The sequence below is a fragment of the Falco peregrinus genome, chromosome 15 (genome assembly GCF_023634155.1).
Source record: "Falco peregrinus isolate bFalPer1 chromosome 15, bFalPer1.pri, whole genome shotgun sequence".
NCBI lineage: Eukaryota > Metazoa > Chordata > Aves > Falconiformes > Falconidae > Falco > Falco peregrinus.
In genome coordinates, this window is record NC_073735.1 from 5,972,000 (window position 1) to 5,998,078 (window position 26,079).

Genomic DNA, 26,079 nt, shown 5'->3' on the forward strand with positions numbered 1-26,079 from the left:
TAAAAAGGCCAGGAATTATTTTAATGTTAAAAAATAAAATAAAATAAAAGCAGATATGGCAACACTACTAGTAAAGTGGAATACATCACAGAAACCAAAGTCTTTTTGCAGGCAACACTGTTTGGAGAGAGGAGAACACTTGATGGGTGAAAAAAGTGAAGTTCTAAATTATATACAATAGTATCTAAGGGTGGCTTTGAAAAACAGTCTCCTTTAACGTGATTCAAGGTTTAACTTGCCGTTATCTATTGCTTATTTATTCAGATCCATAATAACACTTAGAGAGACGGATGCGTAAAAATGAGACACCGTGGAATAAAGAAAAACCAAAAAAACCAGCTTTTCGTATGAAAACGCCACGTGTACGCGCTTGTCCAATGTGGAATGTACCTACAGTCATTTCATGGGCCGGGGGCTTCTCCTCACTGCGCCGCTCCGGTGGGAAAACCGGCCGGTCCGGCTGGCGGGAGAGCCAGGACGCGCTCGCCTGCTGGCGATGAGCTCGTGGGAAGCGCCCACAAGCCTCTTATCACCCCAAAACTCGTTTCCAGGCGGAAAAGTCTGACTTGCCCGGCTGTGAACGGACAGGATCCGAAAGCGTCTGGTAGCGAGATGGAAAAAAGGGGCAGAAAGCCCTGATCCTTATGAAGGACGAGACTCAGTTGTTAAATTTTAAGGGGTATCCGATGGCTTTTTCCAGGCACTCTACCAAAGAGCCGGCGGAAAGAAAATCCCTCTCCACTTCCACAAATTTGATGTAGATGGATTTGGGCGACACGCCGGGCTCAACGATGCAGTTCTGAGATAAAAAGGCGTTGATCCCGACCCAATCTTTGCTGAAGGTTTTGGTGTTTGCCTGAAAGTGTAAAAACAGGCACTGCTGGAGAGTCCGGACCTCGGCGATGCCGAGGTAACAGTAGATAATCCGGGCGGATTCCATGTCCACCCGGAGGGAGGCTTGCGGCGAAGGGACCTCCAGCTCCCCTTGAGTCTCATTGCCAGGATCGGTCCCCCTGTGCTCGGCTAGCGGGGAGAGGGGCTTCTCGTGGCACTCTTCATAACCGATGGCGTACAAGCCGGGGCTTTTGGGGATCCCTCCCGGCAATAAATACTGGACGACGTTTCCTCCGGTGGGTTTGGAGTGAGCAATAGGTATCCAGTCGATCTCCATGTGCAGCTCCAGGCATCGGGCTTCGCTGATGGTGATCTCCAGGAATTTGTAATAAACGTTTTTCCAGTTCATTTTCTGCACTCTGGTCATGATAACCCGACCCTCCGGTTTTTTCCGAGTTGAAATATTCCCGGAGCCGCTTGCCGAGGGGTACCTGCGAGCTGATCTCCGCGTAGTGGTAACGAATATCCTCCTTCCAGCGGGTGTTGTAACCGATGCCGAAAATGGCCAGTTTGTTAGAAAGATGTAGCCGGGAGAAGTCCGTCCAGCTCTGAAACAGCTCCCACTTCAACTGGACCGACTCCAAGATTTGCATAATATTCTGCATGACGTCACGCTTCCTGGAAATTAAAAAACACAGACAGAAGCATAAAGGCATCAGTAAACTGGCGCTGTGAAACCATCCTGGCAACCTGCAGAAAATATTAATCCCTTTCAGCTTCCTCAGCTGCTTTTTAAGCCATAGGTATTTTATTACTATATACCTCCTATACTGCTATGTGACTTTCTGGTTTATAACCCCGCCCCGATGGTTGCTTTTTAATTAATCTCAGCAAAATCACAGAAAAACCCAACCCAACCCCCTTCCAGTATCGGAAGCAAACTCCGATCTCTGCTGGAAATGGAATTGCATGCCAAAAGTTCTGCGGGAGAGAACCCGGGAAAGCAAACGATCGCCGATAAACCCCCAAGTCCAGCTTCCAAGAACGATTTCTGCTCTTCCCAACCCCCAAAAAAGACACAGCGTGGAAACGTCCTTCTCCCACCTGCGTTGGTCCGAAGCAACCGCAAGCAAACACGTGCCCGGCACCACTGAACAAACTCAGTTTCTGGGAGAATAACTGTAAAAAATAATGACAGCCCGCGGTCCGTCACAGACCACCGGAGCTGCAGCCCTAACTTGCAGCTGCCACTCAAAAAGCTTCCATTTCAAATTTACCCCCAAATTAAGTCCAGCGAATGAGGCTGGAATTGTAAAAACCACAAAGCGGTGCGCCAAGCCCCTCCGAAAGGCTCGGTCCCGGAGCTGCATCCCAAACACGGCTCAAGGGACCGACCCCGCAGGGCAGAAGATGCCGGTGAAGGTGACACAACCGATGCGGCCACCCGCTGCGGGACGGACGGCAGAAATCCCTCTGGAGAGCCAATAAAGAAATCCCCGTGTTTCCAAAAGTTTCTTTTCGCTTCCAGTAACGACGCCGGCATCCAAGCAAGTTTCCACGGATGGATTTACGCTTTGCTAAGCCATCGGGAGAACGCGTTCGCGTGCGCCTGAAGCAAGCTGGAACGGCTTCCTCTAGGATGAATGAGGCAGTTAGGGCGTAATTAGCTAGTGAGGAGAACTACTAATTTTAGGAGTTATTGTCCTATAATCAAAGCTGTAGGAAGATAATGCGACTCGCTTGGTAATAGAGAAATCTCTCTCGGTCCAACAAACGGGATTTAAGTTTGCTCCGTGCAAGCCCTCGCCTGTAGCTGCTGTGCCGCACCTGTAAAGCCGAACTGCAATCACACAGGGGTCCCCACGTGCCCACAAGGACCTTTCCTCCCCCCACGAGGACCCTTTCTCTCCCCCCATCCCACCAGGAGAACATCTTCAGTTCCACGTGACACCAGTTTTCTTCTTTTCAAACCTCCCTCCTCTCGCCGGTTCCTTTGCCGCAGTTGCTGACGGGCCGGAGATCAGCCTTTCCCAGCAGCTTCCCAGTGGAGTCCAGCACGAGACTGGTGAGGGACACGGAAGGCTTTAAGCAAGAGCAGATATGACCTCCCTCAAACGGCACAAGGAAACCCCTGGGACTGACACTCTGGCAGCTGCATTTCTGCCCAGTAAATCTCTACTTGGAGATTCTTCCATCAAATCAACATAGAGTTTCAAAAAATAGAACAAGGGTTGGGAGCTGCAGACCCCGGCTGAGGTGCTGGAGAGGTCCAACCTCGCAGCACCCGCTCTTATAGGTGTGAACACAACGCAGGTGATTGTGGGAAGGTTCTCCAAGCGCTGGTTGTCCTTTAGGTGATCCGGTACCCACGGGGCAGAGCGCGGGCACCAGGCTCAGCACTGCGGAGCTTCGTGTCGAGCAGTTCCGTGCACAACGGCTGGAGCACACCAGCGCTGCCAACCTCCAAGCTCCCCGGAGTGGGTCCGAGCAGTCCAGGCTGGGATCGCTCACTCCTCGGAGCGACAGGAGGGACCACATCCATCCACGTGCCGTCTATCCTAACTATTTAGCAGCAGTATCCATGCCAGAAGATTCCCGGATAGACCTTCAGAGGCGTTTTGGCAAGCACACCTCCGCCACCATCGGAGATCGGAGCCTAAACGAGTTTCCAGAGCACCAAGGAGGGGACCTGCCTGGCAAGCGGAGCTGAGTTTGAACCAGGGGGGTTTAGAAACGCCTGTTGCACTGTCAACAAACTCCTGCCCCTTATTTTAAGATACTTCTGAGGAGTCATTTCCACTTCCCCCCGTCTAGCAGCAAGGAGAGGAACACCATACAAGAGAAACCCAAATTCACCCCAAATCCATTTCTGTTTACATACAAGCACCGCGGCACTCCCGAACTGTTTCAAAGCTTCTCTACAGCTTCTTCAGATGCCGAGCAGCACGGCACGGCTACGTTTGGAAAATGTCTTTTTTTTTTTTTTAGGCTTTTGGATGTTGTGGGTTTATTAGTAAAATTAAGGTTTGCATCTGAAACCAAAGGTTTATATGAAAAACGTAGCATTGTTCACCCATTAAGGAAAAGTATAAAATCGAAGAGCTCCGAGGATGGGACACGGCTGTAGCCGACTATGAGGAATCCACTGGGACGGCAACTCCCTGCAACACCCCACAGAGGGTGGAGCGGAGCGGAGCCTCCGTGGTGATAAATGGGAAAAAATGGTCCTCTAGCACTGATAACCAGCCCATCTGGTCCCCTGAGCCAACGGTTTCTTGAGACCTTGCCGAAGTGCTATCCTCTTGTGAACTTTGCCCATTTTAGTATCATTTTAATACCAAAACGCACCTCCACCCCGAAGGCTACCCGCCTCCAAGAAGCGACCGCTCCTCTCTGAGTCTGCGTCCTCCATTTCTTGTCAACTATACCTTTACGTGAAGCGAGAGAAACGTACACCGATCGTGGTAAAAGGTACGTAGGACTACAGTCGCTCAAACTCCACCTCGAAGGTAGAAAGGATATAAAATAGCCAGGGAAATGGGGAATTTTTGGAGGAGAAGATATCACCGTGGGCAAGTCAAGGGAAATTCCATCTCAGCCTACCGGGATCGGCCGACGGGCTGAGCCTTGCTTCTCCCCCCCTTGGGTGAGATTGACACTGAGCACTTTTCTCAGGAATCTTAAAAAAAAAATCTCTCTAGAGAGTACTCCCTAACATTTATAGCCAGGCTGTGTTATTTATAACCTTTTCATGCATTTTATACTTAATAACATCATATTTGCACGCGCTTTCTTGCAGGCAGAAATCACCGGCAATCCAAAAAACCCCGTTATATCTGTTGCACAAATAAAACCGCAACGTTTAAGTAGCCACTTGTCACAGTTTCTCACTGAACACGACCAAACCCTGGAGTATGACAGGACTGAAGGTGCAGACCACTCTTAGTGCATCCAGAACAGTGATGGTTTAATTTACACATTAAACATGACAGGACTAGTAGTGGCAAATTGGATATCACTCAGAATTTAAACCTTGCTGCACCCAATCTCCCGTTCCGGTGAGGAGAGTTGGAAAGCAAGGGGGTTTACTTTCTGCCAAATTTCTCCATCTCTTGGAGCGTAACAGATGTGCAAGGCCACCTTTGGGGGGGGACGGGGGACGATGGACACGGCCAGCGCTGGCGGAGCATCGGGCTGTTTGGTGGCACGCAGCCGCGTTCCCCTGCTGTTACACACTCAGCCGACTCGAGACAGACAGCTGAAGTCAATTTAAAGAAATCAGCCCCATCCAAACCCAGAGACAGGAGAAAGCAGCGTGGGTAGATTTTCATTCAACAGAGCTAAGAACCGAGAGAGAGAGAGAGAAAAAAAAAAAGGAAGAAAAAAGCCCCCACCTTTATTAATTACACTATAAATACTGTCGCTAAGTTTAGTGCGGCACAAAATAGAGCTGAAGCTCTGGTGAAAAAAAATTAGTCACTCAAACTGCTCCTGCTGGGAAGAGGAATAATTTTGCTAGAGATGATCTCCAGCAGCACCTCACGTATGGGAGAGAAGGGCTTTCCACAGGGGGAATCCATCACTTCGAGCCCAGAGGAAGCAATAGGAAAACCAGAATTTTAAAAAGCTCTGCTTTTTGGTTTTAGCATCTCCTCTTCCTGCTTCCACCAGGACTTGATGGCTCGGGGCATCCTGCTGAGCTTTGCTTTCCCAGGCTTTATCCAGCATCTCCACAACTCAGCCGAGCAGAGGTATTACAAGCAGCAAAGAGTCAAACTGTTACCATTATTTATTTTTCAACAGAAAAAAAAAAATCTCAGCTAGCAGAGGGTTTTTACCCTGTGTCACAGGACAATCTCATTTTTCATCTGCAGAAGGTGCCCTAGAGCTTGATTTCACCCTATCGTCACACCACTACCTCCCTGCTGGAGACTGGCCATCTGCATTTCTTTCTCCTCGGAAGCTTTTGCAATTCAAATGAGGAAACACGCGAGACAAGACGTGGTGCAAATTTGTTCTAAGGCTGTTTCCAAACAAAAGCAGACTTCAAAGAGGCTGAAACAGCTGGTTTCAGTGAAGGACCCAGCTCCCCGAGCTTTTTCTAGTTCATCTTCACAAAGCCCGCAAGTGAATCAAACCGCTCCTCAAATAAATTGAAAATAGCAGAACAGAGTCTTAAGTAGCGTTTCACTTTTTCAAAACAGTTTATTTGGAGGCAGCAGCGTGCCAAGGGGATGCAACAGCCGAGCCGACGTGGGGAAGGAGCATCCAGTTGATGGAGCACAGGACCTGGATGCAGCTTACCTATTGCTCTTCGCTTCTTACACCGCTGAAAATTAGGCGGCCCAGGAAATTCTTACACACCTTGGAGGCCAGTTATTTACTACCTGAAGCTAAGGGAGGCAGCGCTGCCCGTGCTAACGTGCCGTGCAGCTTGCTTGGAGACGCAACGCGTTAGGTTTGCTGGTGCGTGATCAGGTCCCGGCACCGGCAAGAACAGCCGAACCCTCGCAGGCAGCAGCAGCAAAGCGAGTTCCCTCTGTCTCTGCAGGTTTGTGGCCAGTTGACAGCGACAGAAGCCTCACAGGTGTGTGTTTTATTGGGAAAAGAAGGGCCAGAACAAATTCCAGCACCCAAAGGGCTCAGGGATAAATTTCCCATAGCGAGCATCTCAGTGGCACTCTCCCACCCTTCTCTGCTAGAAAAATAATGTCATGGTGCACATCTGCTCCCGTGGTTTTCTGCAAGCTGCTTAGCTCCAAAAAAGCCCTTCGAGAAAACCCAGGGGAGGGACAGAAGGAAGCAAAAGCAAGATTTTAGCAATACATGTGCTTATAGTCCAGCATGGTCACTTTGCAATTTCTCTGTGTCAATAATCACATCACAAGGTTCAGCAAAGAATTTGAAAGCGCTGCCGCTCCCCCCAATTTTATTGAGATTATTTCTCCCAAGAATCTGCACTTGACCAAGAATGCAGATGAACCGAAGCCCCCTACCTTCTTTGAAATAAGTTATATGTATTTCAGAACGCTGGCCAAAGAGGTGAAAAAGTTTGGCATCTATTTATCGTCTGTGGCTTTTAAGAATGGGCGCAATTTTACTTTTTGAAGATAATAAATGAATACTCAGCTTATCTTCACATCAGCCATGCTTCCCCTGACTGCTTTTAATCTACTAAGTCAGAGTTTAAAAGTTCCTTGCTCTCATAAAGCAGGGGGAAAAAGCAGTTTTCTGCAAAACTCTGTGTTGGAAGATGCTTTGTGCTTCCACTGAGCACGTAAGATGTGCTTATCACCCGCACGCTTCACAAAATATCCGACAGTTCAGAGACTTCTGTGCACTTTACAGGGAGCTTGGGGAGGGCAGGGGGGAAGACCAGAAAACTCTGGAAGGTCTAATCTACCAAATCTAATCCAGCCGTCCATCTGCACATCAAAACCTGAAGAGAAGATTCAGGCAGTTCAAGCCTCCACCCCAGAAAATTCAGGATTATTTTCTATGCAGCTCCCTAAAGCACACCTTGAAAGGTAGAATTATCCCAGAACAGTCCTAAGAAACCGTTCAAAGAGGTAATAGTAACATTTATCGTGAAAAAAATTAATTTTTCTCCATGTCATCCCTGACTTGCTAAACCGAATTTGCTCCACGTTAGCAAAAGAGTCACCTGCAGGTACTGTGAAAATCCATCTGAAGCAAGGAGTTTGATGCAGTGAGGCCATTACAATGAAAACCGCTGCTGCTTTTTTTTTTGTTGTTGTTTTGGAGGATATTTTTTTTTATTTAGTTACAGTAAAAAGCCTCTGTTGCATTACTAACCAGGGACACTACATTAATGTATACCACGCTGATGGCTTCCTACCCTACAGGAGCTCCTCTTCCAGCGAAGGAAACACCAGATTGATTTTGGATGACTCTACAAATGCCTGTCGGGGATCTCGCGTGTGGAACCCACCCAGAGGGGTCTGCGAGCCAATTTGTGACGGGTCACTCCCTCTGCAGAGAGATCTGCAACCACCCTGCACGTTTTAAACCCCCCTAAAGGTCAGAAGCAAGCAGACCCTGGTCCGAGTAAACACGGCACAATTCCTTTCATTTTTTGCAATGCTCTGTGTTATTGTTGGCGAGGCAAGGGACGTTCGCATGCTCAAAGCATTTGAAATGCTCCAGTATATGTCTGATTAAACTGATCCAAAAGGTTACAAGTCAGCTCTGGAAAGTTATAAAAATAATAATAATAAAAAATAACAAGCTTTGGCATGCCTTCCCACCAAGGGGGAGAGATGCATGAACTTTTCCTGCAAGCATTACTCACACCAAGCCAACAGTACACACCACTACTGGGTTGATGCGTCCCTCTTCTCACTCTTTCTTTCCTCCTGTATTCTCCTTTTTCCTTACATCCAAAGGAGCAAACTTCAGGCAAATGGGAAAAAACCCCACCAAAACCCAATCAAAACCAGGATTACAAATAAATCCAAGAGTTTGGCCTCGTGTCACGATACCCACAGCCTGCTCAAACACAGCCCTGATGAATCTGATACGTATTTTATCCACATTTTAAGTCCTTGCATTCATGTAGTAAGTTCTTGTTTCATTTGCTGAATGACGAAGCCAAGAAGAAACAGAGTTGTGAAGCTTTTCAGATGTTCTGAGGTAACTGGAATAATGCATAAAGCAGATTCAACTGTATGAATAGTCTTGCACAATGTATTTATAATTATAATCAGAAGTCTCAAATATCCTCCCCTCCTGCACAGCATCCCCAGGGAAATACTTTTCAGGGTAAAACATTCATAAATTACTTACTGTGCATCTTCTGAAGATTCCTGTTTTATCTTTAAAGTTCTTTTTGTGGTAGGCATTTCATCTGAAAGGTAAAATTCCAACACATTATTATATTTTAAATAACGTTCCCGGGGCATTTTTTTTTTCTTAAAGGCCAAAATTAAATAAAAAAAATAAATCAGAGTTACTTCCTAAGCTAGGCTAGAGTTCTGCACGAGACAGCCCCAGTTCCTAAATCCTGCATAATTGAACAGTGTTGGGGTGTTTTTTTTTTTCTCCTTGGAAGTGACATGGTCAGTTAAGATCTGCATCTATCTCTGCAAGTGCAAAACCTTTCAAGTACAAGACTACAATTCCTGCTATTAAATCACAAATCATTTTAATTGCAAACTACATTGTTTAAAAAAAAAAAAAAAAGGGGAAAAAGAAAGAAAAAAGGCTGGTCTGCTTTCAATGGTGCGTTTGAAGAGCAAGGACCCGAACAAATGCATCTGTATTCCATTTAGATGCTGTGTGCTAAGTGCTTTTCTCATAACTTCTCTGAACATTACGAATATTGTCAGCCCAAGTGCACGCAAATGCCTCCGATTTGACTGAAGGAAAATGGTGACAAACCGGGAAACCACAGTTTGACTCACTAGAACGAGTCGAACTAGATTGAATTACCCATCGTTTACATACATTTTGGAACACACTCTTCTCCCCACTGTTTCTCTCCCATATATTTCTGACTTCTAAATCCCCTGGGGAAGGAGTCGGCGGGAACTGGAATGCAGTTAACAACCAACTCACAAATTTTAACGTTAAACTGTGATTTAAGCCTCTTTCAAAGCATCCCAATTCACCGGTCCCCCGAACACAGGTGAGTACAGATACATGACTGCATCTCCTCTCCCTGTTTCATCCTACAAACCACAACGGAAAAAAAACCCATCATCGTACCATGAGCCTTTTTATCCAATTCACCTCCTAACTACTGCTTCGCTTGGGTGTCCGTTGAATTTGACCGACTTAAATTTGATGCTGTGAAAACAACCCCCTTGCTCAGACGATGGAGGAACACGCACCCTTAGGATCAGTGGCTCAAGAGAGATAAATATGCTTAAAGAAACCCACTTCTCCACAGAACTGCTCAGATCAGTGTGCGTTTTCAAGCAAAATGTGGTACCTTGCTCCATGTGACACAGTTCAGTAAGCCACAAGCAACAACCAAGTCTCCAAATTAATTAATATATTGATCTTTCTGCAGAGACACCAGTAATTCAGGCAAGAAAAGCATGCGGAAGAGTTCAGTTTAGGTTTCAATTCTGGAGCTTGAGCTTGCCTTTTTTTTTTTTTTTATTTAAAAAGGCCACACATCTGGATATAAGCATATTTACATGTGGAAAACATGTATACAGAGTATAAGTGAAGAAGGAGTAACATTCTTTTTTTATAGTCATTGGTATTAATAGCAGCAGTTTGAAGTTCTGTTCATAATTAAAGCCAACGGGGTTTGAACAGTAACGTCCAGGTTCAACTGGCACCCAAGGACCTCCAAAGCATGGCAGCACTGAAAGGGAAAGTGTCTCCCTAATCCTGCGAGGGGAAGTAAAACTGAGGGGAAGGAGAGACAGGGAATGCATCACCTCCTCCCTCCACCGTTTCTGGCCACACAGCCCTTATTTCCTCCTGTTAGGCTCCTTAAACTCAAGTCCTGATGATAAAATACTTCAGGAACCACGGTTTGCTTTTGATGACGATCTGGGGAATTTCCTTCCCTTTTCTCCCCAAGGACATCCCAGCGTCTCGAGCACATCATGTCCAAAATGTGGAAGCTGGTACTGAGATATGCACACACCAGATAGGTATGAGCACAGAGCACAGGTAAAATCAGAGGATGAAGATCCTCCAAGGTGGGATTTCTTACCCAATTCCTGTTCACCGGTCTGGTAGCAATGAAGATCCTGACTGTGGTTTCCCCAGTCCTCCTGGGAATACTCCTCCATCGTGCTGCCGTCCGACTCCAGCTCCTGGTACAAGCCGCTGCTGTTGATGAGGACAGGCTGGCAGGGCTGGGAGTCCCATCCTCCCTGCCCAAACACCTGCTCCAGCTGTTCAAACGTGTAGCTGCTTTTCCTCTTCCCAACACCATGCTCCTTCACGCGGCTGTAGCACCTGCGAAGGGTCTAAGACAGAAAAAAAGCACGTTAATCAGGGGGCAACCGGTTGGAAGGACATACATTCACTTGCAGACAGTTACACAGCTGCTAGGCAGAGTTTAGGGTTTGGGTTTTTTACTTGTGCTGATGAGTATTTGTCTCAGGCTCACGAGCTAAATGCAATGCTCCCGAATTAATCTACACCCACCAGGAAGCATTGTACGTATCTGACATTGCCACTGCAGCAATTTAGCGTTAACATCTACGACACAGGACAAAGTTGTGTAGCAGCTACAGGTTCGTCAGATTTAACTTGGGCGATTTATTCTCTTCCCCACGTCAAAAAAATCCCCAGATCTGCTATGTAACAAAGGGGAAAAAAAAAAAAAAAAATTATATAACAAAAATACCAAGAAACCCCCAGTCAGAGATACCAACCAGCCAAGAAAATGCACACCTACTACGAGGAGGAGAAAAGCAGAGCTGGTGTTGTGCCCACAGCTTGGAGAAGGTGAAGCAGGGAGGGGAGAGAAAAGAAAAGAGAAAGAAGAGTCCCCCAAAGCAAAGACGGTCCAACCTTCCTCACTCTGGTAAGAAGACACAAAGGTGCAAAATGTATATGCCTAAACTATTTAGCTAGGAAAATATATATTACTTACATATTTTGCATTCCTTACTAACTCACTCTGCCTCTTGTGAAGCTGCTGAAATTTAAAAGAGGTCAAATCAATAATGCTCCAAATTCCCAGACTTCGATATCAAGCATTAAGAAACAATGCTAAGACGGCTCTGTCTAATAAACCTTTAAAAACAGCGCTGAGGCCGAAACCTCCCACACAGACAAGATGCAAAAGCCTCATCTACTTTTGGGGATCCCTTTAACACCCCGCACCGATGGCTGACGCTGCACAATCGCAAGGCAAAGCCATAGAAGCCTACAATCTCCATCCGTTTTCCCCTGAATCCGGAGGAACACACAACTATTTGGGGGTAAAAAAATAAAAATACATCTTTATGCGCATCCCTCAACGTGGTTTTCATTTTAGCGCTGCTCTACTTTTGAAAAATAATGATGCGCCCCAGGTTTGATGGACTTTGATGGTTTTCAGATTGGTAGAGCGCTAGAAAATATTTTTTTTCATATTAAATCTATTAGATTGTTCAGGTTCTAGCTTGAATGACAAAGCCGCCTCTGTACTTCAAGAGAGGCATTAATTTGGGAAGAGCTAGTCCTGTCACCTTGCTTTCTGGAGAAGGACTGTAACGGACTTTCAAACACATACAATTGCAAAAACCGCTTGTTTTTTCCCCCCAAAAAGCAACTTTTACATCTCCAGCAAGCTCAAACCTACCTAATGCTCCTCATATACTGGTTTAACAGCATCAGCGGGAAAGGAATACATTTCTAACCAGTTTCCTCGTCATATTCAGAGCCCTGGGGGCAGAAGCAAAACTGCTAAGCAGCAAGTCAGTTTTACCCTGCTGTTTCAAAAACAAACACACACACACAAAAAAAGACACACACAGAAAGAACACAAAATAAAAAAAAACCCATATAAATACACAGGGAGCAACAAGCAGAGTTATTCAGTGGTTTAAGGTGGAACCTTTCCCAGTTCTGCCTTCGCTACCTCTCGGGATAAACAGGCAGATCCTCTTTGGATGGGCACCAGCACATTTTCAGTTTCTGTCTGCAAGCAGGGTAGAAAACAACCGCCTATGTCAACCTGAAACCAAAGACCCAGCCAAGAAACCTGTCAATATTCACCGGATGCAAACTAGGTGTCCTAGCACTTGGGGTACAGATAAATTTGGTTGTTAAAAATTGGGTTTTTCACTCCCATTTCTCTCCTTTCAGCTCAAATCTCACCGAGCGATACAGGCGAGCTCTTGTTTCGCTCCCAAACTCTTTCTCTAATCCACCCAGGTCAGATTTTCTTGAAATATATTTCCCAAACCCCAGTTCTTACATCTGCCTCAGCTTATCCGTCGGAGTTAACCGCAGATTTAGAGCCTCTAGCTGAATTATTATTAGCAGCCTTTAAGCTAAGCAAACCGTCTCCAGTGCAGTTAACCAAAAACCATCAAAACTCTTGCCCAAGCCCTCTCGGGAACCCTCAACATCCACAGTCACTTGCTTCGTTTTAAGCGTGTGCTTCAAACATCTCTCTCTACCGATGGAGCTAGAGTATCTCACGCCAGGTTGCAGTCTAGTAGCAATTAATTATTTCATTCAGGCTGCAAACTGGCTTATTTTACCATGAAAATAACTTGGCATCAAGTCGATGGAGACTAGGACAAGAATTAAAGGGAGCAATGCAGAAAGGGGGCAAAAATAAATGAACAATACTCTCACTGCTCATTAGTCTTGCAAATCAAGAGTACTTTTGAGGTTCCTGCCTAGATGCTTCTGGACCTGACTGCGTGAGCTATCTTTTACCTCCACTTCTGGCGGCAGATAACCTAAGACTTGAGTGAGGTAATCTCACATTTGGTGCTTTCAAAAGCACCACAAGGCCTGTGGCCAAGCAGCTGGTGGCTCCTTGGTCTTGCTTCCTGGAGAACAGAGATTCCCCACTAGCTCTTTCTTCTTGGAGGCACTCTCCAGTTTCTCCAACAGGCAGCCCCCAACGCTTCTCTAAGTGATGTTCACCTCTGCATAACACGGGTCAGGTCCATTTCATGGATGCCCACACGCTTCTATGTGGCAGGGGGTGAGGCGGACCAGATCGATGGTTCTTCTTCTGCGGTCGTTTGCACCTCCCATGATGGTTTTCTTCAGAGACCTTGGTAAGACCTAAATAACTGCTCTGACTTCGGCAAACCTCCCCTGGACATTTTATAGCACTCAATGGTTCAGACACCTTTCTCCCAGCAGGTTATTCTGACTGCCAAGATTTAAGATTTAGGTTTTTCTTACGCACCTCCTCTATTCCTCCCGGTGTCCAGCTCAACTCCTGCTCCGTGGTTCCTAAAGTGCACATACATATATTGATACATACAGACAAGAAACCAGTAAATTTAGGACAAGTAACTGAAAACAGACCTGATAACTGCCCAGTGACTGCACAGACTGGAAGAGACCGAGGCTTTTGCTTATTGTTCTGCAGCACTGCCTGCAATACGAAGACAGATTATCCCGCTTAATTTGGAATTATGAAATCCGAAGGAGGAGACAGTCAAAAGCTCAACGTGGTTCTTCCTCACCGTTTCTAACTTACGAGCCCTCATCTTCTCTACAAGTGAAGCCACAGGAGAACTGATCACTCTGCAGGAACTACAGCACGACAATCAGAAACACTGGTCAGAAAAGCCTTAGGAAACGACTTGGAGGAAGCCTGTAGACAAAGTTCTCCTCCCAGCAAAAAATAAGATGAGGGAGAACCACACCACAGCAAGCTTTTTCTATATAACCCCAGAGATGGTCCAACACAAGAAACTCCAGATCCCTGATCCGAGATGTGCTCTTACTCAGGGAGATGCTACAAGCTCTGCAGAGCAGCTGGGTGGCCTACAGGTGTGTCCACTTTAATCTATTTAAGTCAATTAAATGATAGCAGTTGCCCTAGAAGGGGTCCCAATGGCACAGAGCACCACTTAGCACAACACTCAGCTCTGAAGATGCTCTTTTACTTAATGGGAGAGAGAAGTTCTTGGCTTTACGTCCCCAAATGAAGAACAGCAGTATCAAATAGCTTCCTCCCTCATCGTGCCAGGATACTCACAAGCAACACGAGATGAAACTATAGCAAGGCAAAAGAAATGGCTTCTGAAACCTGGAGTGGCTGTAGGGCATGGAGGGCCAACCGGCACAGCGGAAGGTCTTGCCGTCTTCATTCCCAGGTTAGATGGTGGGAGTACAAGAGAACAGGGCTACAGCAGCTGGACAGCTCTGCTCAATCCGCTAGCTCACAAACTTTCAGGTTAAAAGGCGTGTGCAAGGAGAACATGAGACCTACACAGGATATTTCTGTGGTCTGTTCAGAATAAAAGAAGAAAGAGCACCTTAAACTCTCAAGAGAGCCATATATCACTGCGGAAAGGTAGCTGAGGATTTCAATGTGTCTCCAACACAAGACACCAAGTTGTAATACTCCTCTGCAAAATACAAGCAGCCCTGTACAAACCCACCCCCACCCCCCCTCAGACTTTGCAGGTGTGCACTGCAGGAGCTGCTGGACCTTTCTGCAAAGGCTCCAGCCCCACAGGTGGCTGCACATCTGCCAGATCACAGCACTCAGGGACACACCAGCAGTCAAAATAAATCACGCCTTGCACTGAAGAGCAAAGCCTCAATTGTATCCTGATGTGCCCCAAACCCACAGGACTTCCTGCAGGATTTGGCTCTGGCCCAGAGGTCTCTGGTATGGAACAAGGAAAGCGATGAGAATGTCCCGAGAGGAGAAAGGCGGTGAGGGGGAACACAGACAAGTTGATCATCTGATCGAGATAGGAATCAGAGATCTCTCTGGACAATGACATGAAGCAGCAAAGTCACCGCAGAAGACACAGATGAGGGATGTCAGTCAAGGCAGGTAAGCCATGTGTTTTCAAGTTAGGTTAGTTAGCAAGAGCTAGAACCCAACAAAAAAACACACAGCAGATTTTCTACCGCTGCCGATTTCTAAATCACAATTAAACGTATTAAAAAAATAAGCTCTTGCCCGGACAGGAATGATTTACAGAAACACTACAGCCAATTGCAGAGGTAAACATAGATGCGGCAGGACTTTGCCAGTGACCAAGAGAGAACGAAGCCAGGGTACAACGAGCTGTGGGCCAGCCAGGTGAGGAAGTCACGCAGCGATACGTGGTGCTGAGAGACAATGAACTTCCCCACAGCAGGGGCAGACTGCACCTCACATCTCAAAATAGTCACCTGCAAAGATGCCCTGTGAGTTGCTGCTATTAGAGAGCTGAGAATAAAATTATTCATACCCTTCTCAGGGATTTGATGTTAATCAGGCTAGACAGAGAGAAGAAACTCTCCAGTATTGCCTGTGGAAAGGTACCTCCACACCTGGGCACCTCCATCTGTCGACGTACTGAGCTCCTGGTTTAAGACAGCACTGGAGGAAGAGTAACTAGTTAGAGCTTGAGAAGGCAGGCCAGGAAAACCTTCTGCCATGCCCACACCCACCACAGCCAACAACTTTTGGCTCTGTGAAGAGTCTCCATGGGATGGATGCATCCCACAGGCGGAGCCTGGCTTCCAGAGATGCATGAGTAAGGTTCAGCCCACTCCTGGCATGACCTGCTCTAACCCGTTGCTACTCACTTTAGAGCAACGAAAGCCGCACTTCAGTAGATTGTCTTGCTTTCAGAAACACCCAATTCCTAAAATCAAACTTGAAGTTTCACACCTCCACTGCGATCAGGACAGACATCTTTATGCCACCCACAAAACCTTCCTTTCAAGGAACACACGAACTGCAGCAGTGTAGACCAAAGAGGTCCGAGATGTCCTCAAGAGGTCACATCTCTGCTATCAGCAAGCCACAAGAGACCACACAGACTCAAATTCCTGCTGGTTCTCACTCTCACATGAACAAGTGGAGCAAGGCCAGAAGCCCCTCCAGAAGATGAAAAGCAGCACAAACCTTCCCACAAGTGGGAGGGAAAACGCTCCTCTCCAGAACAAGCTTCAGCCGAGTGACATGAAGCATCAGTGTGGGTGGCACCACGGGGCAAGCTTCTCATGCAGTTCAGAAAGCTAAAAACTTTACAGACAACAGCATCCTAGTAGCGTGTCACTGCCAATCCTGGGGCCGAGGGTCTCTAGAGGAAGGTCCATGCCATTTGCCTTCAGCAGTGTTGAGAAAATGTCACCAGTGGAAAGCAATACCTAAATCCACAGGAAAAGCTGGAAGTGAAATACCAAACGTAGCTTTAACTCCAATTTTCACCAGGACCAGTGGTTGAGGGTTGATGACTAATGAGACCACAACAGTTCGGAGAGCATCACCTACTCGGCCCTCAAATTTATACACCTAACAGCAAGGACCATAACCAGGGAGAGTCATAAAAGTGAATCTGCCTCTGCACTGGTGCTCAAAGCTGTGTGCTTTCACACCAGCTTCATTCCGGTGAGCATTTCAGGTGCATCCAGTCACTTCTGAAATAATTAAAGTCCATGATCAACCATCCAACACCTCCTGCACTGTTGCTGTTGGCACTCTTCCCTGATGTCAAAACAGCCTCTGCAATAACTGATGCTGATGGGATGTCCAAAATTTCTGCCTGCCTGCATGTGCTGGGCTAAGGGCAAGTGATAAAAATCGGGAGGAGGATTTTTAACACCTTCCCAAGTCAAAGAGCATGACAGGGAAAAATTGTGTGCTCCCACACAAAGATTTAATGTTCATAAATCTCCCAAACTGAGATTTAATGTTCAAGTTTAACAAGTTTGTCCTTCTGCAATGAGATCCTGGCCATCAATCCTTTCTGCCTCAATGACATATCCTGCCAGCTCGCTCCCAGCTCCCTCTGGGAATCATTTTGCACCCATGCAATGAGCGCTGGCCGACCCAGGTACACCAGAATGACCAGACGAGAACATCAGAGACGCACAGCGTGGCTGGAGAAGCTGCTGGACAGTGAAGACACTAATCCTGCATGTGCAACGTGAGCCAGGTTCCTACCAGCACAACACTGCTCCGCAAATACCCCGGCTGAAGAGAGTGGATACAGCTGCTCTGCAAGAGGGTTTGCTCCACATGATGCTCACCTCCCAGAGATGCTCCTCTGCTGCAGCCCCACAGTACGTCCAAGAAGGAGTAAAACAAATAAATCTGTTCTTTGTTACTGAAAAGTTTAGTTTTTCCAGCTTATACATGTCAACAGAAAGTTGCTCCAAACTACCGGGGCCCGTGATATCCTCCAGTGAGAAGCTGGGCTGCTGGAGAGGATTCAAGAAATGGCAAGAAACACCCAGCCTGGAAAACCCAGCACATCTGAATCTATTTAAGCCAAAGAAAGATCTGGAGGTAACCCGAACGCTGCCTGCACACACTGCAGCCGGTGGAGCTACCGGGACAAGGACCTGAGCCTGAGATAACAAACACAAGACAAAGACAAAAGGCATTAAAAATAAATAGGAAGCAAAGCTGTTTTGAAGGTGGGCAGTTGGCTACGAAATGTACTGATGCTCCATCATTTGAGGTCTTCCAATTAAAAGAGAGCCACTCTGCTCAACACCATTGGACCCAATGATGAAATTCTGGGTGAAATCCCATCTCCCATATCACACAGGAGGTCAAACTAGATTACAGCAAGCATCACTTCTGACACAGTCTAGTTAGCGCAGCTTTTCCTTCCTTAAATCTTGAGTGAAGTTGTTTTTAAAATTAGATTGTTTACATTGTAGAGCAGCTGAAACCACAGCCCCATTACAAATAAGCCCGTTGTCATTGCTTTACATATGGCTTAAAGCAAGAAAACACCAAGAGCTGATACTCAGGTGTAATTTTTCACTCCTTCCCATTTCATGTGGGTTCGTGGCACTCCCTTCTCCCCTTTGTGCCCGCATTGTCTATGAGTGCTTAAGCAGTGTCTTCAAGGTATTTATTTTTCCTTTGAAAAATGAATGACATGCTTAGCGGACAACCACAACCCCGCAGAATCCTCCAGTCACTCATCCAGGGCGAGGAGGAGGTCACTACATACAGAAAATCCAACACCAGGGGAGCAGGTTTGAGATCGGCAGTGAGACTCACGAATTCCTGCAGCCAGGAGTTACATGTTGAAGCTGCTTCTCTTTGAATCAATGCCTTGGCATCAACTCCGGGGAGAAGCAAACAAATTTCAGTGATGCTCTCACCAAATAAAAGCAGAAGCCACTGAATGGCAACTTTTAAGGAGGGATTTATCTCTGCTTGAGAAAGGCTCGCTAGCCCCAACCGCAGCCAGGGAATCTCTAGCACTGAAACACTCTCGCAGCTCAGCTAAGCAAAGCGCTGTCAGGAGAGCGGGTCTTTGATTTCTTTCTTCCAGGAAGAAAGATGCATGCAACAGAAGTAGAAAGTCTTCCACGGATTTAAAAAAATGCCTAAGATCCGGTATTGAAAAAAAAAACCAAACCCACAACTGGAGCACATAAATTCAAGAACACTCCTTTAAAATAAAGCAAGACTTTGTTGCCTGAAAATTCCCCTTGACTCGCACAGCTCTGCGCTCTCAGCAGCAACTGTAAAACCTGAGCTCACCTGCACTTTCCCAGAGTATCCCCCTGCCACTGCAGCCACGTGTGAAGGCTGGAAGAGGATGAAACGATGATGTCCCGGCGTATTACCCGATGGAAAGCGATCTCAAAGAACACATACTGCATATGTCGACTTTTGGCCTTCATACGGCAACTTCACAGCATGAGGCGACGGCTCATTTTTCTGTGGTTAAAAGCAGCTCAAGTTAACAGCTAACCTCCCGCTCCCTGGCTGATCCACCACCACCAGGGGAAGGGCACAAAAATCAGCGCGCAAGTCTGGGAAGGGTTTTGCCAAATATTCCGTTGCCTGCCTCAAAACACCAGCGCTAAGGTCAAACCTTAAAACTTAAAAGGCTCTCCACGCACTTGCTGCAGAGAGGCGACGAGTTTCAGGATACACAAACCAGGCTAAATCCTTCACCGGGAACATACTTGGGAAATAGGAGGAGGGCTGGATGAAAAGCACGTGCGCTTTTGTAAATTACTCTAACGAGAGCTCTGCATCAAAGGGACAGTCAGAATACATTGCTAAACAAGCAAGGATTAAGGATACAACTTGACATGCCAGGATGAGGAAAACTACAGAGCACAAGACAGCTTTTCCAGGAACCTAACAGGCAGAAATCGAGACGTTTCAATCCTCCTGCAGCTCCCAGTCACTGAGCTCACCAATCCACTGACCTCAGAGCCAACTCAGAGTCATGGTCTCTTTCCAAAGGAAGAAACCAGCAAAAGCTGCTGGAACTCTTACATGTGAATCCCTAAATTTGAAACAGACACTTCCAGAGCGGCTCAAACCCAACAGCAGTCTCATTCCCAGCTTGCAGGCCAGCACTGCTTATGTGCAGAAAAGCACATGCAGATGTTAAAGAGACAGACGAAAATCTGAACCGGGACCTTACTTTGCATCCTGTTTGAATTAGGAGAGAATGCATCTATGCGATACAACTGGAAAACTTTCTTCTTCGGAGTTGACTTTTTCCTTTCCAGCTCATTTCTAACTCGCTCTTCAAGATCTGGCAGAGTCCAGGGAAGGCAGGTGTCCCGAAGAAAGCCAGTATCGAGTTCTTATCTAAAACGCATTTATAAAAGAAGTTGAATCCAATACGGTTTAAGCACGATTTACATTTATAATACATCAGCAAAACCTTCACACTACTGTCCCTTGGTGGGCATTAAGTATCCCATAAAATCATGGAAATATGGAACATTACGGATAATAAATGGGATGATGCAGCTATATGCTCCTTCATCACCATCTCCCCGGTTCTATTTTCAGCTCAGACAGCTGACAGTGGAGGACCACGGAGTACCTGTGACCTCCTTGTTCCAACAGTGCGTTCAAGTCGTCCTACTCTGTCTTAGAGATGACTTCAGGCATTGACCCTCCACACCCAGAAGCGATTTTCACTCTTGGCCAAGCTTGAGAGCCAAGCAGCCGATTCCACCTGGAATCCGACAAAAATTGGAATCTTAGGGTTGGGAGAAGCTACCGCAACTATCCTGACAATCCCCGTACGAAGGTCAACTCTTGGCTCTCACAAGAAACCCCAGCTTTCAATGAGCATTCATTTCACAGCGATTCCAGTCAAAAAACCTACGGGGAGCCCAAAGGCTTTGAAAATGACAAACATTTTTGCTCCTCCAGATGAAGACCCCCATGGAGGGAAATCCAGGATATGCAAAAGCTCAGGTAGGTGTAGGGCACCGGACACAACTGATGTCAAACTGTTCTTCACCCGGCAGATGGCCTGAGGACAGGCCAACCTGTGAGTGACCACAGGCACAAGACAGCACACAGATGGAAAGCGGACAACTCCCTTCCAGCCAGACCTTTCAACTGGACGTTACAGTACTGAAGAAAAATCCGCCCTGATGTACTGCGTGTTGATCTAGAAACACCTAACAGGTCTGCTCTCAGAGCTGTTGCAAGGTGATAAATATAAGCCTTGAGGTCTTTTATTCCCTCTGCGCTGTTTGACAGGTGCGTGATGTGTGGTTCTTTCAAGCTTGAACATTTCACGGGCAAAATGTGTTCAAGCATCACTTCTTAAGGGAAAGGGGGGAATTGTCCTCTCCGACAAGCTCACAAACCGCTGGGAGGACGGGATCTTCCAGCAGCCACCACAACGCTTGCTCTGGCCCCAAAGCAGCCACAACCTGCAACCAGCTCCATCCAAAAGCACCATCTGAACTGGAAAAGCTAGCTCTGGGCTGCTTGAGTAGCGAGACCTCTCCTCACAACCTGCTCAGCATCCCCCAAAGCACTGATGGTTGCAGAGTCTGCAGCCAAAATTGGGGTAATGATCCTCTGCATTTGCTGCCCAAACTCCCACCACAACCCGAAACCATCAGAGTCTTGCGGACAAAGACAAACCACGTCAAGCAACTTTTCCATCGTGCATCAGCCTCCGGCAAAGCCCGAAGTTTTACAGAACCAATTTAAGCAACAAGCACCTTGAAAGCCTCTGAGAAAACAAGGGGCTCAAAGAGGTTTCACGGTGCAACAACATTCCTCTCAAAAATATTTGGATGCATTCAGGAGAAATAAATCCCTGAGCAGCAAATACGTGGAGTCAATGAGATGACACAAGGAAAATACACTGAGAAACTAAAATTTCCATAGGAAGGGCATTTGTTTTGACCAACTACTTGAAGAGATGAAGGCTGTTCTAATTAACAGGGACTAGAGGGCGAGTCTCTCACTTATTCCTGGGCATCCTCGATACTGCAGAATACCTTAATTCATGTATTTTGCAAATCAAAAACAGCCCGGGCATATACACCTGCAGAATCCCAGCCTGGCTGGGCTGGCTCAGCTGTATTTAATGGATGAGAAGAGGAACAGAGAAACAGCCAGCCTCACTGACCCCTAGCAATAACAAGATACTACTTTTTAAACTGATCGGTATTTTAAGCAGCTGCATGGGCAGGGAAAAGGGGAAAATAAAAGCCGGAGGAAGCTTGGAACATTTAACTTGCCCTTCCAACCTTCATTCACATTTAGAAACTGAAAACCCCACAGAAATTCCCACCCCATTCCATGACCCTTCCAAATATCTCCTCTTCAGAAAAGCAGGATGCGTGGAGCGGCTGCTCCCAAGATGGACACCAAACCCAGCCTTTCCCTTTTCCCCAGGGAACGATGCAACTGGAAAGATCCCTCTTTAAAACCTGCCGCCAAAGGAAACGCAGCCCATCAGGCTGTTTAACGCAGCTCAATTATTAAAGGGGTTTCTGAGACTGCAGCACGCTCTGGTGCAAGCCAGGGGAAGACGTACCCTGTTAAGCAACTCCAAAGCAATGGAGGGAGCCACAAGCGTAAGAGGGCAACCAGAGGCCAAGCCACCCATCATCACTGGATTAACTGGGAGCCCCCTTTTGCAGTGGGGGTTCAGGGAGCAGCAAGTGCCACCCTCTCACAGGCAGAAGATGCTGGAGGACATGTAAGGGGGCTGAGTCAACCCATCCAAGGCCACAGTGCCCACCACACTCGGGGCTGAAGGAGGCAACCCAGGGGATGCAGTGCCCAAAAACCCAGGGGAAATGATGCTGCTGGGGGCTGTCCACGCAAGCTGTCCACAGACGGCTGGGACGCTGTGTCCCTCCCCCCTCAGGACCAAAGGATGCTGCCTCAGCCCATCCATGGAGGAGCAACTGAGTGGCTGAACCCAAAGAATGCAGCACTTGGGTCTGAAAGATGCTGCTGGAGGCTGCAGGTGTTAGGGGTGAACCCACAGGACGCAGCCCCCAGCCCACTCCTGGCCAGGAGATACCAACTGGGTGTTGCAGGGAGCCAGTGCACTGAGCCCAGAAGTAGGGTGCCCTGCACCCAGGGGCACAAAGGCTGGGCTGAGCCCAGGGGACATCCGCAGCCAAGGCAAAGATGCTCCAGAAAACTGCCTGTGTGGGGAAACCCTGACCGGGTGCGCCCAGGAGATGGGCTGCCCCACACCCAAGGCCAAAGGATGCTGGGGAAAACTGCTACTGTGGAGAGACCCTGAAAGGCTGAGCCCTGGGGACACGGTGCCCCCAAACCCAGGGCCAGAGGAAGGGCTGAGCTCAGGGGACGCCCACAGCCACGGCCAAAGGAGGCTTCAGGGAAGATCCGGAAAGGATGGAGCTCAGGGGACGCGGTACCCCCGCACCTCGGGCCAAAACCCGGGCTGAGCCCTGGGGACACAGCGGCTCTGTGACACAGGATGCTCTGGAAGACGGCTGGCGTGGGGACACCCCGCGGGGTGATCGCACGGACGGGCCGCACCCCCCCCCACCCCAGGGCCACAGGACGCCCCGGGAGATGGCCACCCGGGCCACCCCCGCCCCGCGCCCCGGGGACGAGCCGCCCGCCACCCGCCGGGGTACCTTGATGCGCTCCCGGCACTGGGAGGGGGTGCGCTCGTAGCCCAGCTCGGCCAGGGCGCGGGAGACGCGCTCGTACATGGCGGGCCCGGGGGCCTTGCTGCCGAAGACGGTGCCGGCGCCCTCCAGCTGCTGGTACCGCGCCTCCACCAGCCGCTCGTTGCCCCAGACGGCGATCAGCGCGTTGGTCTCCGCCGGCGTCCAGGACATCCCGCGGCAAGCGGCGGCAGCGGCGGCGGCGGCGGCGCCGCCCGGCGAGAAGGAGACGGAGGGCGAGGCCCCGCCGCGGCCCCCCGCCCCGCCGCCGCCGCCCCCCAGCCCGGCCCCGCCGGCCGCTGGCCCCGGCCCCGGGCCGAGAGGGGAGGCGCCGCTGGGGGTGGAGGGGTCGGAGAGGCTGGGGTTGCCGTCGCTCAGCGCTCCCGGCGAGCCCGGCGACAGCACCTCCATCTTGGGGATCTTCAGCGGCGGCTCGGCGGCCGGGAGCTGCGAGGAGCCGCAGGACGCCGCCATATTGGAGATGCCGGACCGAGCGGGCGGAAGTGACGCGGGGCTCCCCCGGCGGGCGGGACTTCCGGCACGGCCGCCGCGGCGGGCGGGGCGGGGCCAACGGGGGCGGGGCCCGGTGCGGGGAGGGAGACAAGGGGCGTGGCTTGATGCCAGGGGGCGTGTCCCGCGGGGCCAGGGGGCGGGGCGTGCTGCCGGGGGTGTGGTCGTGAGGGAAGAGGCGTGGCCAATGGGGGAGGGGCGTGGTTTGGACGGAGGGGGCGTGGCCAGAGCGGGGCGGGGCTCATAGGGTGAGGCCAAGGGGGAGTGGGCGTGGTTCCGGGAGTGGGCGTGGCCCCGGGGCTCCGTCCCGAGGAGTCCCCATAGGCCCTGCGCGCTTAGAGCCCACGGACCCCGTAGGGGCAGGGAATCCCACCAGGGACAGCGGCGCCCCAAACCCCTCATAACCCTCCGGGCCGCATGCGCCTGGGGGCTGAGCACGCCCCGAATGTGGGGCTGAGCATCCCCCACATGTCGGGCTGAGCATCCTCTAGCCCTGGGCCTGAGCACCCCCCGAATGTGGGGCTGAGCATCCCCCAACCCTGGCGCTGAGCACCCCCGGATGCGGGCCTGCGCACCCCTCACGTATAGGGCTGCCCCTCCCCAGGCACTCAGCCCCCCAAACAGCAGGGCTCCCCTCGCCCTCGGGGCCCGGGGGGGGGCACGCCCGCAGCTGCCCCCCAGCCCCGGTGCCGGCCCGGAGGGAGCCCCCCCCGCCCGCCGAGCTCCCCGTTACCGGGGCTGCGGCGCGAGGGGGGGCAGCTGCGGGAGGGGCGGGGCAGCTCGGCGGGGGGGTCCCGGCCCCCAGCTGCGCCCCCAGCTCTGCTTTAAGCCGACACTGACAAGCGCCGATGAGATCTGATCCCCCCAAGCTCCCCCCCGCCCCCCCCGAGCAGCGGGGATGGGTTTGGGGGTCCTATGGGGCCCCCCCGGCTTGGCATCGCGGTCCGGGCTCCTTAATTAAACGCTTTAATTAGGGCCATGTTGGTTAAACAAAATGGGGGGGGGGGGGTGCGGAGAAAGGGCAGGATTAGGGGGGGCTGCCCGCTCCTGCCTGCTGCAGCACATCTGGCAGGAGAGCGGCCGGGAGCAATCAGGGGCCGTAATTATCCCCTTCTAATTACGGGGATTAGGGGCTGGCGGAGGTGCGGGGCTGCGGCGGGGCGGGGGGGGGGGGGGGGGGGGGGGCGGACGACATTAACCCCCGCCTTACCGGGCAGGGGCCGGCAGGCTCTTTGTCGCCGGCTGCCTATCCCCAGGGGGATGTCCCCAGTGCCAGCCCTGGGACCCTCCCCAAAGGGGTGGCCAGCCCTGTGTCCCCAAAGGGATGTCCCCAGTGCCACCCCTGTGTCATGTCCCCAAAGGGATGTACCCGCCGCCACCATTGCCACCATGTCCCTAAAGGGATATCCCCACTGCCACCCCTGTGTCATGTCCCCAGTTCCACCCCTGTGTCCCCAAAGGGATGTACCCGCCGCCACCCTTGTGGAGTGTCCCCAAAGGGTTATACCCACTGCCACCCCTGTGGCGTGTCCCCAAAGGGATGTCCCCAGTGCCACCCCTGTGTCCCCAACGGGATGTACCCGCCGCCACCCTTGTGGAGTGTCCCCAAAGGGATGTCCCCAGTGCCACCCCTGTGTCCCCAAAGGGATGTACCCGCCGCCACCCTTGTGGAGTGTCCCCAAAGGGTTGTACCCGCCGCCACCCTTGTGGAGTGTCCCCAAAGGGATGTCCCCAGTGCCACCCCTGTGTCCCCAAAGGGATGTACCCGCCGCCACCATTGCCACCATGTCCCTAAAGGGATATCCCCACTGCCACCCCTGTGTCATGTCCCCAGTTCCACCCCTGTGTCCCCAAAGGGATGTACCCGCCGCCACCCTTGTGGAGTGTCCCCAAAGGGTTATACCCACTGCCACCCCTGTGGCGTGTCCCCAAAGGGATGTCCCCAGTGCCACCCCTGTGTCCCCAAAGGGATGTACCCACCGCCACCCTTGTGGAGTGTCCCCAAAGGGATGTACCTGCTGCCACCCTTGTGGAATGTCCCCAAAGGGCTGTACCCACTGCCAGCCCTGTGTAATGTCCCCAAAGGGATGTATCCACTGCCACCCTGTATCCCCAAAGGGAGGTATCCACTGCCAGCCCTGTGCCATGTCCCCAAAGAGATGTCCCTACTGCCACCCCTGTGTCCCCAAAGGGATGTCCCTGCCACCA

General features: G+C 50.0%; 1 protein-coding gene across 1 annotated transcript; it reads right to left on the reverse strand.

Annotated features, from left to right (window-relative positions):
- MSANTD2 (Myb/SANT DNA binding domain containing 2) lies at positions 1–23,872 on the reverse strand. The gene is given in 5 exon segments (XM_055819534.1): positions 1–1,282; positions 1,284–1,512; positions 8,641–8,701; positions 10,529–10,787; positions 23,329–23,872. Coding segments are annotated over 5 exon segments (1,680 nt in total). The 5' UTR covers positions 23,836–23,872; the 3' UTR covers positions 1–658.
- Between the last annotated feature and the right edge of the window lie 2,207 nt (positions 23,873–26,079).